General features: G+C 58.0%; 5 protein-coding genes across 5 annotated transcripts; 2 read left to right on the top strand and 3 right to left on the bottom strand.

The window, feature by feature from the left end:
- Positions 1-948: 948 nt before the first annotated feature.
- CcaverHIS019_0103650 (uncharacterized protein) lies at positions 949-1,674 on the top strand (the record flags this gene model as incomplete). Its single annotated transcript, XM_060599511.1, has 1 exon — positions 949-1,674. The coding sequence occupies one exon, from the start codon at positions 949-951 to the stop codon at positions 1,672-1,674; it is 726 nt and encodes a 241-aa protein (XP_060452913.1).
- Positions 1,675-3,042: 1,368 nt separating this feature from the next.
- Positions 3,043-3,747, top strand: CcaverHIS019_0103640 (uncharacterized protein; the record flags this gene model as incomplete). The annotated part of the gene is made up of 5 exons (XM_060599500.1): positions 3,043-3,126; positions 3,159-3,292; positions 3,324-3,398; positions 3,500-3,604; positions 3,657-3,747. The coding sequence occupies 5 exons, from the start codon at positions 3,043-3,045 to the stop codon at positions 3,745-3,747; spliced, it is 489 nt and encodes a 162-aa protein (XP_060452912.1).
- A 216-nt stretch (positions 3,748-3,963) lies between these two features.
- On the bottom strand, positions 3,964-5,349 carry CcaverHIS019_0103630 (uncharacterized protein; the record flags this gene model as incomplete). The annotated part of the gene is made up of 2 exons (XM_060599489.1): positions 3,964-4,166; positions 4,203-5,349. 2 exons carry the CDS (start codon positions 5,347-5,349, stop codon positions 3,964-3,966), a joined length of 1,350 nt encoding a protein of 449 aa, XP_060452911.1.
- An 813-nt stretch (positions 5,350-6,162) lies between these two features.
- Positions 6,163-8,643, bottom strand: CcaverHIS019_0103620 (uncharacterized protein; the record flags this gene model as incomplete). The annotated part of the gene is made up of 7 exons (XM_060599478.1): positions 6,163-6,368; positions 6,454-6,800; positions 6,836-7,315; positions 7,351-7,467; positions 7,508-7,740; positions 7,778-8,490; positions 8,547-8,643. The coding sequence occupies 7 exons, from the start codon at positions 8,641-8,643 to the stop codon at positions 6,163-6,165; spliced, it is 2,193 nt and encodes a 730-aa protein (XP_060452910.1).
- Positions 8,644-11,032: 2,389 nt separating this feature from the next.
- CcaverHIS019_0103610 (uncharacterized protein) lies at positions 11,033-12,121 on the bottom strand (the record flags this gene model as incomplete). Its single annotated transcript, XM_060599467.1, has 1 exon — positions 11,033-12,121. One exon carries the CDS (start codon positions 12,119-12,121, stop codon positions 11,033-11,035), a length of 1,089 nt encoding a protein of 362 aa, XP_060452909.1.
- Positions 12,122-13,113: the final 992 nt, after the last annotated feature.

The following is a 13,113-nucleotide window of genomic DNA, read 5'->3' as shown; positions in this document are numbered from 1 at the left end:
AGAGCTCTTAGTGGGCTCTTGGCGGGCACTGGCGGAAAGGAGTTAGGGGCCCCCGGTCGCGCAGGCGGTTGGACACTCAGCCGACGGTTCGACATGGGCGGCGGCGGGGGTGGGGCGATTGTAAACCCGGGCGACTTGCGAGAGGGAGAGGTTTGAGGAGATTTAAGTTGCCTGTCGGACTGCCAGCTTGACGACTCACTCTGTCGCGGCAGCCTAGATGGTGGTGGACTGGTCGAGTGTGTGAGTGGTGGCTCGATGCCAAAACCGTGCGAACCAGGGCTCGCGCGAGATGAGGGTACCGAGATCGCGTTGGGTAATGGCTCTGTAGCTTCTAAAGATGCTCTCCTCAGCTGTGACGGGGATGCGTCTTTCCTCCGTGGGGTGTGACTCCTGGACGCTTCGGGTGCTGTTGAGGTTGCAAAGGCACTACCGCTTTGGGCGGGGGAGGCTCGCGTTAACGGAGGTCCTGGAGATGCCCCGCCACGAGTGTGCCGTATTGAACCTTGGGTGTGTGGTTGTGGTTGCGATCGCCCCGACCTCTGCTTGCCCTTTGACCGGGCTGGAGATGACTCGCGTGACGGAGGCCTACTCGCTGGTGAAGATGGCCAAAGAGTAGTACTTTGGTGGTGATCAACACCGTTAGCGCGAGGAGCGCGATCGCTCACGTTGCTTCGAGCATTCCCACCGCTGCCCGGTGAAGGAGGAGTTGATGTCTCCCGGGAAGGAAGAGGAGTGGTACATCGAGATCGCTGCTGGTGCCGCGGTGTTCGGTGTGGTGTTGTTGAGGACGAAGATGACGGTTCAAGATATGGTGACGAGGATGACGCGGGGTTGGGATGTGGTCGTGGGTGGGAACGCGGAGGGGCCGTCTGTGGAACAGCCACGCCAGAGGCGTCTCGAGGATAAATGGAGCCCGGAGGAAGGGCGGGGATGGGCGCACGGGGCGAAATGATTGCGTGCCGCGGCAAAGACGAGGCCGAGCGCTGGCGGCGAGGTCCTGACCCTGCCACTGACATTGCGGTGCGTGACGAGCCGTCGGCCGAGGTTGTCCGCTGCATCCCCGTAGGCGCGGATGGTGGCGAGGATGGATCCCGGTTGCTGGTACCTCGTGGAGGTATGTATGCCGAGGAAGACGACCGTCCACTCGGGCCCGCAGTCGGTATCTTGGAAGTGCTGCCGGCCGCACTGCCGATCAGGCCCAAGCCATGCACACCTACCCTGGGTGGTGGTAGCTGTGGTGGTACTGATGCTTGCCTCGAGCCGGCGGCACTTACGGGTGTCGCCAGCAGCTCCTTGCCCTCGGACCGCGATGAAGGGAGCGACGGGCGGCGGCCGTTGGACGTCGAGGCGGACGCGGATGACGGTGGCGGTGATACAGATTGCAGTACGACCCTCTCTCCGCGATACGCTATTGGGCTTCCGTTGCCAGTACCAGCCGACGCTGATCTCGAGCGTGGCTTACCGCTGTGTACTCTGGCCGAGCCCAAGGAAGATGACGACGAGGGCTTTGGGATGCGACTGGTTGTTGACTTTGGCGACGTCGGTGGGGTTGCAAAAGGCTGGGATATGGACGATGTCGAGCTTCTGCGTGACGAGGTGGCCGTTGTGGTCGAGCCTGTCAAGGCTGGGGCCATCATTGTGCGCGAGTGCGCAATGGAGAAGTGGAGAAACTAGAGTGGGTTGTGCAAGTAGTCTGGGTTGTGGGTAGGGAAGGAAAGGGAGGGGGTGGTTGATGTGTAGAGGTTTCCCGGGGGAAGGGGAGGGGGAGAAGTACGCCGTTGTCGGGGTGCCTGGTCCAGGCGGCGAGGCGGCGGGGGGTTTCAGGAAGGCCGGTGATGATTCAACATGGGCGCGAGGGGGGCAGAGGCATCAACGAGTTAGGGAGTGTAGCGTGTTTTGATGTAGTGTCGAGGGATATTAATGAGAGAGATTGTATGCAGTGCAGGGTTGTAAAGTGAATTAGAGGATGCGAGTGGATGACGAGAGAGTGAGGAGTTTGTGATTGGGATTGTGATTGGGATTGGGATTGGAGTGGGAGTGAATGAAGATGACCGAGGTTACTGAGGGTGAGTGGGTGGGTTGTGGTTGTGAGCTTGTGAGGCCTTTGTTACTGGTAGCCATGTACAAACTACACTACTAGCTTTACAGCTTGGTAAGTTAGCTTGTTAGGTTAATGACCAAGTTGCGGGTTACCGGAACGAGTATTAGCCCAAAGTGGTGACGGGCCTCTTGGGAGTCTTTTGATGTTTGAAGTACACAAACAGGTACAGGGAGGCTACAGAGGGACAGGGTTGTCTCATTCCCAGACATGGCCACATGGGCACCATGGTTATCCACCATGAAATCAATCCTCCGCAAGGCTGAACATCCACAGGGCAGCATACTGACAGCGTATCAATTGCCATATCGCCATATAATGGCCATGTATCCCCCAGCTGTATTGGGGGTATGAAAACGGTGAGGGTCAATTCCGTCAAGGATCAAAGGATCAAAGGATCGAGTCGAGGGCTTTGAGAGAGGGCTGACTGTGACTCAGACTGTGACTGAGACTCCTCAGACTGAGAGACTGGGGTTGCTGCCACGCTCTACTTGAGCCTACAAATCAGTTACTAATAGTATTGTACTATTCTACTAAGAGTCTCTAAGAGATCGTATAAGAGATTTGAGGCTAGCTCGAACTCTAACCTCTGGTAAATTAGGCACCCCTTTCAACCGCTTACACCTCACTCATCTCCCTTAAATACATCCGCAATTACCAAATCAAGCAACTCCCAATCACGTGGTCAAGCTTCATACTATATGACTTGCCTCCACCATCCTGACATGTACCAAGCATCCAGACTCCAGACTCGAGACCAAAACCAACTCATCTTGATCCCATTTTGTTATTGACAATCAACCCTTGTCCACTCCCTCAGTGGTCAACTCCCGTCTCATCAATTCATCATCCCTCGTGAAACCTAACCCTCTGCCTTTTGCCACTGCAACTCGCGCGTCTCCACTGGCACTCGCCTCTGTCTTGATTGTCCTCTGTTCATCACCATGGTCGACACAAAGCCTACCGCACAGCAGCTGAGCGCCGCCTCCGCACCCGCCGGGCGCTCTCGCGGGCGCGGGCGTCATGCCGTGGGTTCTTTGCTCGTGCCTTCTGACTCCAGAACCAGGACGAAGACGCAACCAAGCTCCAGTTTGGCGAGTTCTCGGGCGGCGAGGCCTTGACGATCGGCGAGGTGCAAACACTCCTCGAGATCTCCCGGCAGGGGACTGGTGCGCCCCCTCCGCCTGATAACAAGTGAGATGGGAGGTGGAGGAGCTGACCGCAGTGTATACAAGCAGACAGTGGAGTACGTCAAGGAGTTTACCAATGTCAAGCCTGGGGTTGCAGAGTCTATGCGGCAGTGAGTTCAAAGACGATTATGTTGAACAGATGAGGGAACAGAGGGCAAAGGCCAAATGAGGTAGAGCAGAGGGGTGTGCAGAGGGGCCATGCTGATCCCAGAACGCTCCAGACCACGGCTGGCGACTTCCTCAACACCTTTGAGGTTGCGCAGATCATGTACCTTCGTCCGGAGAACATCGAGGTGGCTGTGTCTCTGATTCCCAGGTGAGTTGATTGGGCCGTGTCCAACGGACTGCGGATGCGCGGCTGACACCAGCCTGGAACGCTACGCCAACGGTGACGCGGACGAGGATAAGCTCCTACACCTTCTCCAGGAGGTGCGCAGCCTCGCTCGCATCGGGGCTTAGATACAACACGCATGACGCAGAGGGCTTAGAACGGTAGATATAGATTGTATATTAATGTTGGCGATTTGATTCCGATAGCGACCAACGACGTGGATCCCAGTCTCGAGAGCCCGATGGTTCTGAGCTGGTCTCACTTGTAGATCACGGGAGGCAGCTTCTACGCCCGCTGATGTCCAGCCGGGTGATTCGCCGCCGGCGGGTGCCTCTTCTGCTGGTCTAGAACCTGGGCAGATCAATCACGCCCCCCTCGGCACACCACTTGGCCAGCTCTGGTGATACCGCAACCTGGCACCCCAATCGGCTCAGCCCATCACGATAATCGAGCGCAAAGTCGAGCATGTCGAGCTCGTCCTCCCCCGGTTCCGGTACTGGTGGTCGCGCCGGCCTTGGAGCGAGGTAGACGTGGCAGGTAGCGCATTCTGCGTCAGCGCAGCCCCAAAGTTGGCAGAACTAACCTGCATTGCCACCACAAGTCCCCTCCATGGCAGGTAGGTCGTTTTCGTGGGCGACCACCAACAGAGAATCCCCCACCCGCCCTTCGACGCTCTTGATCTCGCCCTCAAACGTGCGGAACGTGAGCGGCACGTGCTCCCCGCTGAGCTTGGTTTCGCTCGCTGGTGCAAAGTTACGCTGGATGCGCTCCCAGACACGCGCCTGCTGCTCGTCGTTCAGACCCAGTCGGCCGCGCCAGTGTGCCCACATTGCGCTCTTCGAGTCACGATTCTTATTGAACGAAGCAACTGCAGCGGCGTCAGACGCGCGCAGGTTTGACAGCATGTCCATGCTGGGGAGGAGGAGTGCGTTCGCCGCCCACTTGTGTCCTCCTACATGCCCGATCTCGCGCACGGCTACTCCCTGCTCTCGAAGAGCCTTGACGAGGGGACCCCCGTAATCGGCGCAGCGGCAATCCCGTGCGCCGTGGGTGCACACTAGCACCTCCTTCGGCATCTCGCTTTCTCCAGGCAGTTCGTTCGGGGCGCCACCTCCCATGACACTCCCTGAGGGCCTGTACATGAGTGCGCGGCGGAGTTGCGGCGAGTCCAGAGTGGCTTCATTGAAGGCGGGGAAGTCAAAGGTCCTTCCGTCGGGGTAGAGAAGGCGGGCGGGGTAGCATTCGGCAGGAGGGGCAGTGGCAGGCGTGTCTGCGTCCGCGTCCGTGTTAGTGCTGGGAGTGTAGGGGTCGCGCTTGCGTGATGGGGCAGGGAAGGTGGCCGTTCCAACCCCATCGTAGATCGCGTTGACGGAGGTGCCAGTTCGTTTTAAGACATTGCTGGCCTCGGCTATGAGGGGGGAGGCAAAGTCGAGGTGACTTGGCCAGGACTCGGGGGGAATTGGGATGGAGAAAAGGAGAAGACTGCGGCGAGCGGCGATTGAGCGAGGGTTTGGTGGTGGAGGGAGGAGTTCGGAGCCATCGGGTGTTGGGCAGTCTAGTTGATTAGAGCAAGGTGATGGGCTGCACTCTGGCACTGGGATGTCGACGGGGATAGCGATGGGCCGGCGGCCTGTTGACGCAGCGGGAACGCTTGGTCGATATCCCCTAACCACAATGATAGGACGGATCGTGCGCAGAGATTGGAGTACCGGGCGCCCTCGGCAGAGCATGGTTGATGGAGATGGATTTCAAGAAAAGTAAGTAGACGCTAACTTTTCCCGCCAAATCGTCTGGTCATGACGTCGAACATCTCCAAATCTCGGGTGATCGGCTCGACCCAGCAAGGTTTCTAGGTGTCGGCCTGTTATATGCCTGTTAAAGCGGGCCTATACTAGGCCAGCAATTTGGTTCCATTGACTTGTACCACAACCAAGTCAGATGTTGATACTTCTACTGGACGCCTGTGCAAGCCAGCACGCCAGCAAACAAGTGCTCAAACAATATATTGGGCAGCTGAGAAGCATGGGCAAGATTAGGAGATTGTACTCAGCCACACCATTGCCATATATCGTCCCTGCCGCTGAGTCAAACGCCTTCTCAAAACAGCATTACAGATAAAACAATACAGAAACGGATAGAAACTATTGCTCAACAATCGTGACTCCCCTATTTGATGATGGACAGCCTCCTCCCCATCACACTCCGGCCCCCGGAAACTGCGCCGTCGCCAGCCCCAACAGTCTGGGAAGGGGCGACGTGTGGGTCGTGGGACCGTCGGATCAACTGCGTACGGCGCCTTCTTCGCGAGCTCGCGCCACCCGCTCAAAGGGACCAAGTGGCGGACCATTGGCCTGCCCGGAGGGTGTGGCAGGCTACCGTAGGGGCGGGTCGCGGTTGGAGATCAGCACTTCAAAGCTACAGTCGTCCGCATCGTATACCCAAAGGGTTGACGCCAATGATCCACCAGTTCATCAGATTTGGAACAACTGGCTATTAAGTGACACTCCACTTCGCGGCGAACTCCTGTGCGCTCCTACTCGCTCCTACTCCGCCCCCCGGCCAGTGCCGGGCATAAACGCCCAAGCGGTGCCCAAGCACATGAACACTGTGCTAATGATGACGACCGCGATCTGGATCGACCGGGAGAAGCGGACGCTGGGGTCGTTCAAGTCGAGATGCAGCATCCTGGGGCTGAGGCGGAGGTAGAAGGACATGGGGAGAATGATACAGATAAGGAAAGACGAGCAATCTGGGCACGGTAAGCTTCTTAACAGGCTCGGAGCGATGTAGAGGGTGTGGAAAACATCGTTCCACCTTGTCTTCGTTTGACTTACTACCAAGGAATGCCATGACCTTCTCGAAACCGGGTAGAAGGATGGCCGTGGCCGTGCACCCGACCGTGATAATTGTACGACTGACGATACGCGCGATACCCTTCCAGCCCTCACCGCGGCGAGTTGCATTCGGGTCGTACAGCGGCGTGAGCGGCGTGACTGGGGTCTTTGGGCGTTCGTCGTACAGATCGTCAGCAAGATAGTCGGAAGCGCCAGCGGCCGCGAGACCAGTGCCAAGGGACGACGAGACCTGCTCGACAACCGAGCGGCGGCGGTCACGCGGGGGGTGGACGGCTGGGTTGGGTGCGAGGCCCAGGAACCCCTCAACGGCAATGTTCAACGGGCGCCTGGTGTCAGATTCTGACAGAACTCGGGTGCTCACGAGCAGAGACCAAACTTGGACACTGGTGCCGAGATGATCATCCACACGGCGAACGCGTTGAGAACAGTCGGGTATCCATAGGCCGGGTTCTTGAGGTCGCGGGTGATCTGGTCCGACACCTCGTTGCCGAACATGAGGTAGCCAGTAGCGCCGGCTGCAAACGAGATGATGCACGCGACGGTGAAAGCAATGTTGAACACGCGGGTCGCAGACTCTGGGTGCTTCATGTCACGGGCAATGCTGGGGATGACGGCGTGACCTCCGAAACCGGCGAGCACGAGGCCCACACCGCCGAGCCAGTTCGCACCCTCCAATTGGGGCCCGAGATGTGTCGGCATAGGGTCCATGATCGAGCCAGGCGCCTTGGTCTTCCACAGGCCGTCAAATACGACGATGCCGATTAACAGCACGGTGCAGAAGGTCGATATGACGGAGGGGAACGAGAGCAACCAGAGTGGCATAAAGGTCGTAGGCAGAATACTCCGCGTTAGTGCTGACATTCTCTCGTCACTCACACAAAGAGGCCGATGACCTTCCACATGTCCGACGAGACCGATGGGAAGAGCGCATTGAGAGAGTCACCAAGGAGCACCATGAGTGCAACACCAATCGCAAAGAGCTCGAGGCAGAAACTGGCGTCAGAGCTGACACCAACCTCCTTAATTGACTCACAGGACGTTGATGGCAGCACCAGCAGCAGGGCCGAACGCGGCCCGGCCGATATCAGTGTAGCCGACCAGCGAGTGGTCCACAAAGATAAGGCGGGCCATCATCTTGGCAGTCGTGCAAGTGATGTACGAGAAGCCGATGAGCATGAGGGTACCCCCGATCCAGCCCGCGTAGCTAAACGCCAGAGGCATAGAGAGCAGGCCGATACCAACAAGGACGGCGGTGGCGTTAAAAAGCTGGCTATTAGTGCTGGTCACGCCTTTGATCGCTTACCGTCTGACCGTCGCTGCTCTCGCCGACGTGTGCGGGTACGCGGTGGGACACACGGCGAGGGCCAGCGGCACTAGAGCGGCGCGAGCGGGTGGGTGAGTTGAGTGGAGAGAGGCGCTCCGGTGCCCAATTCTTGGTGGGAGTGGCGAGGAGTGGCGTCGTCTCAGATGGGAGCTGCTTGTAATGGGTGGGCGGGCCATGACCGACACCAACCCCGCGCTGAACGCTGACACGGCGCGTAGGCAGGTCGTCAGGGAGGGGTTTGGTGCCTGCGCGTGGGGTCGCTCCCCCGCTGTTGCCGTTGCTGTTACCGGAACCGGAGCTCGAGGTCAGCGAGCTGCTGAGGGGTACGCTCGGGGTAGTCCCGTACATCTGAAGCAGGCCGCCGCGCTTGGTGGGCAAGGAGGCGGTGATACTGCGCGCGACCTCTTCCTCCCCTCGCCGCTCGCGGATGCTCGTCAGATCGGTCGGAGAGCCGCGGCGGCTCTCGACTGCGCGCACTGGATCGTCGGGGAAAAACGCCGAGGCTTCGCTCGTTGTGTCGATTGCCTCGCCATCATCCGCAGAGCTGTAGCCCGAGCGCGAGCCACCCGCCTCTGTGTCCCACTCGCGATCCTCGTTGGCATCGTCATCCGTCGCGACATCACCCCAGTGCGAGTCGACGAAAGAGGGGGCCGAGGGTAAGCCAGCATAGAAACGTTGCTGGGAGCGCGAGTCTGTGTGTCAGTGAGTCATCGCGCTTGGACGCGGCAAGTTTTTTTTGATGACGTACAGCTAAAGACGAGCTCGAGCGAACTACGGACGACCGACTGACGCCGCCCGCCACGTTCGCGTGGGGTGCCAATGGGGACGCTCCTCTCTGCCGGCATGGAGCTAACTGAAGACGGTAGTGGTGATGGCGAGGTGAGTGGGAGAGAGGGTGAGAGGGAGAGAGGGGGAGAGGGAGAGATGGAGAGAGGAGAGGGTATGTTGTGGTGTGTTGGGAACAGGTGGGGGCGTTGGTGCGTTGGTCAGGTGGGTATCGGGTGACGATAGACAATGGGCTTTAGAGTTAGGGGTCCAAGAGTTGACTCATAGTGTTTGCCAAGATTACTGGAGCTATTATTCAACCAAATTGAATTCAAATCAAATTACAAAAGAGAGTGGAGATCCTTCCGAGTTTGGGCCCCCCATTGTCGATCTTTTGAATCCTTTACGGTCGGATCTTAGTCACGTGCACCTCTTGTTAAAGGTGGGGGAAAGGGTAGAGAACCCTTCAGGGTTTAGAACTTCCAGGCACTGGCTGGCTAATCCTTTATACACTTACTTTGATTTAATTTGTTGATTGTATTTTATATTCCCCTCCCTCCAGGCCCTCCATAGACCTTTAAAAATGCAGTACATCATCACAAGACGTCTACTCTGTGCCTCCCTCTGCCCACTTTGTATTGCTGTATTACTCGGATTGAATGCTTTGACCGCTTGACCGCTTGGCCGCTTGACTGCTCCACTGCTCCACCCCTCCACTGCTCAACTGCTCTTGATAATCTTGCCCACCTTTCCCAGGTTTCAAGGTTGACACCCTAGCCTGCATCCTTTCAACCTGCGGCAGCTCACCTTGGCACCAATTCTCCGGCACCTCGTCGGCACCTGAGCCAATCAAGACTGTAGCCTTTCACTGACAGACACTCGCCAGGTCGCCAAACGGCCCAACTTTCCTCCGGAAACAAACAGGCTGAATCAAACACGTCCTCTTCGTACTGGACGTGCACTCGTCCTGGAAGGGTCGGGCCAAGATCCGTGCCGCGACCTCTGGGCGACCAGTGACGCCTCGCTGTTAACGCGTCTTATCGAGACCGATGAGGGATCCCGCGGAATGTCCGACACTCCGTGGTGCCGGGCTTGTCAAAACTCTCGGTGTTGGCCAGCGAGGATCGGTGTTGACTTGCTAGAGCGCCGGTGTTGCAGGCACAGCGCTCAAGCTTTTCGCGGCGCACGGCGGCGTTGTCGGGGGAGATGAGAAGAGGGTGCGCAGGTGAGGGAAAGTGGTTCTGAAACGCCTCGTTCGGCCCAGGATGGTTTTTAAGGCGTGATAATTCAAGTCGTGGCACGCAATCTTGGCGCCAGCGTAAGGAATGGCGTCGGGATGGTAAGCCACAATATTTGGATGCACCGACGGGTTAGGGGAAACCAATCGTGCGCGGACGCCAGAAGTGCCTCTCAGACTCACGTGCACTTAACGGCAACCACAGGTACAAGACTGCTTGACAACACGAAGGACTACCGAGGCCAAGGTGCAACGCGTCTGTTGTGAGGTCCTCGCGTCTGTTGTGAGGTCCACTTGCATCCCATTCTACATGAATTCCGCGATCTCTCGTCTCAAGATCTCCAATCTCTGTACAAGATCGGAGCTTTGCTGTCAAGGGGCAGACGAGGATCGATAGCCTTGACGGTCTGGATCAGCCTCCTCGACGAAGAAGGGCCGATCTCGACCGAGGACATGGCATGCCAAGATCTCATGATCTCGACGCTGGATCTGGGGCCTTCTGGATTTGGTCGTATTGCCTACTGGAAAAACAATGGCAGCGGTGCAAGCCTCAGTGGATTTCAATGCTGCCTCGTGGCCACATTGACCACCCTCCTGCCTTGTTTCGAATCGGTGTGGCGCCGATGCACGCTGACCTCTGCAATGTATTGCCTGGAAATGGAGGATCTTGTACCGTTCGCAATCATGGGCGCCCGGCCGCAGTGGAACCGGAGCTCGCTTGGACTTGGACTTGCCCTGCGGTGCGACTTGTTTTGCCTCAAATTTCCCAACCAGTCGAAGCTTTCTCCGCGGCGGTTGCCGCCAGTCGGCCGCCAACGAACACGACGGTGACCACTGTCACCGTCCCTGGTGATCCCTAGATGCCAGACGTGTGGCAGATGCCGGCGGGCTAAGCCGCATTTGACTTCTTGGCTTGATGCCTGCGGATGAAATCCGCCACCTGTCCACCTGTCAGCGTGGTGAGGGTGTTAAGGGGCCAACTAGGGGCATGTGGCGCTTGGGTCAAGAAGAGCCGAGATTTGCCGCTCAGGCAGGCGCCGAGATTGCCGAACACGGTGGAGGCGTTAGGAGCCCCGAAAAGTCCTAGCGTGTATGTGGTGCATGCAAGAGTGGATACAGATAATGGTTGGTGATGCCAAGGGTCCGATGCTACTAGATTGGTGATGCAGATGTGGTGCGCGTGGCGCGAGGAAAGGCGGAATGAAGATGCGGGCAAGGGCGAGCCATTACGCTCAGAAACACTCGGTCATCTCGCAAGCGAAGAGGTCGTCGCTGATCTGGGCACGGTACTCCTCGAGGGATGGGAAGCGGACGCGGGCCAAGCACTCGTCGGCAGTCTCGTCGTCCCAGCCGAGCAGACGCTTGCCCTCTTGGCGTGCGGCTGCGAAGAGTTCGGTGCTGAGCAGCTTCTTGTCGTCGCGCTCCTCGGGAGCACGATACATACCCGGCCATGTCTGGTCGAGCCCAACGAGCGAGTAGCGGAGGCCACCGTGAGTGCCGCGGCAGAGCGAGTTGGCAAACGTCTGGAGGAGGGTGGGGCGCTCGAGCTCGCGAGCTTCGGGTACTGGGCGTGGGCGCGGGGCTACCGGCAGGTCCACGCGTGGGCGGTAATGAATGACGAGGTGCTTGAGGGCGGGCGGGAAAGATAACCAATAGTAGAACCCAAAGTGGTTCAGTAGGTGGTCTGGGTGATATGTCACGAGCATTGTGACAGTGTCTGCGCCGCTCACGCAAGCAGTCTGGACAATCTTGCCCGGGGCTGCCGCCCACGCAGATAGGCTATTGGGCACGACGTCGAGGTGGAGCGAGAGTCGGGGCGCGGTGAGGATCGGATAGTCAGCTTGCACGCCGGCGTTGTTGAGGCGCACAAGCTGGAGGTTGCAGAGAAAAGGCGCTAGGGCCTCGGCGCCACATGTGTGCGCGCCTGGAGGACAAAGGCACATGTCAGGCTCGACGTCAACGGGGCGGGTCGATAGGGTGGCGAGCTCTGCCACAGCAACACATCGTGCGACCTCTGCCCTCTCGTACCAGTCTTCAGAGGGGATGCGACCATCTGGCGTCTCGGCACCGTTGGCCGTAAATATAATGTGGCGCACGAGTCGAGAGTCACATAAATCCCGCAGTCGACGAGACGCGGCGCGGAGAGCAATGAGGGACTCGCGAGGCGATGCGCGGACGACCGCATCCCGGATGTGTGGAAAGGAGGCAAAGTCGAGCACGCTTGCAGGTTGGGGTGGTGTCAGGCGTTCTGGCACGGGTATGGAGCGAGGAGGTGGAGCGGGGGAATCGCTTGAGCACTGCTCGGGTGATGATGAGGACATGTCGTGCGATGAAGACGGATAGGAGTCTACGAACAAAGGACTGTGGAGGGGGAAAGGAGAAGGGGAAGAGCGTCGTCGCCGCTTGCTGGATTGTTCAGTGTCCTGCACGTCACAGCCACGCTTGGCCTTGGACATTGTCGGTTTGGGTTTGATGATGAGGCGGAATGAGGCTGTGGTCTGCTGTTATGGGACACAGGACTCTGGCTGTTCGCTGCTCTTGAGCGAGCCGCAAAGGGAGCTGATGGACAGCAGAAAGGGGGCAAGTGGTTGAGTGGAGTGGTGCTCAAGAGTGCTCGGCAACAATTACTTAAACGCACAGGTCAGGTACCAGGTCATGGGCCACGTGACATGCCGACATGGGACTCAACTAGAAGGATTGTTGGGTGGTTTGCACAGGTGACAGCACGGACACCCGCGACCATTGCGGCATACCCGTTCCTTTGCTTGATTCCTTTTTTGGGTGCCGGAGTTGCCGGGCAAAGGGCCTGCAAACGAAACTGGGACTGACGCAAGATGCACTCCGCATTTCCGTGACTTGCTTGCAGTGGGATTGTGGTTCGGGGGGTTGCAAGATGTACATTCCTCCGCCCCGTTTTCACCCCTTTGAACGCCTTTGAACCCCTTAGCAGAAGACTCAACGTGAAAGTGAAAGCTGGGAGGCTCACCTTGCCCATTTTTGCTTGATTCAGCGCCACCAAAGGAAAACAAACTGAATTGGTCAATCGCGATCGACAGATCTACCCTTCCATACCACAGAAATCCACAGATTGATCAGATCATTTTAGGCACCAAATCATTTTAATCCGGACAATCCGAACAATTTGACAATCATTGTATACGTCTCATTCTTCGGATCGGAATCGGATTGCATCCGGGACGCACAGACAATGTGTCTCTTTAACGAGCTTCAATGTGTCGCAACTCGGCGGTCGGGGCTGCCGACTCGGCAGAAGGAATTCACCGCCTTGTCAGGCTGGCCAGCGTGGGTCAAC

The sequence above is a fragment of the Cutaneotrichosporon cavernicola genome, assembly GCF_030864355.1.
Source record: "Cutaneotrichosporon cavernicola HIS019 DNA, chromosome: 1".
Taxonomy (NCBI): Eukaryota; Fungi; Basidiomycota; class Tremellomycetes; order Trichosporonales; family Trichosporonaceae; genus Cutaneotrichosporon; species Cutaneotrichosporon cavernicola.
This window is presented reverse-complemented; position numbering and strand designations above follow the sequence as displayed.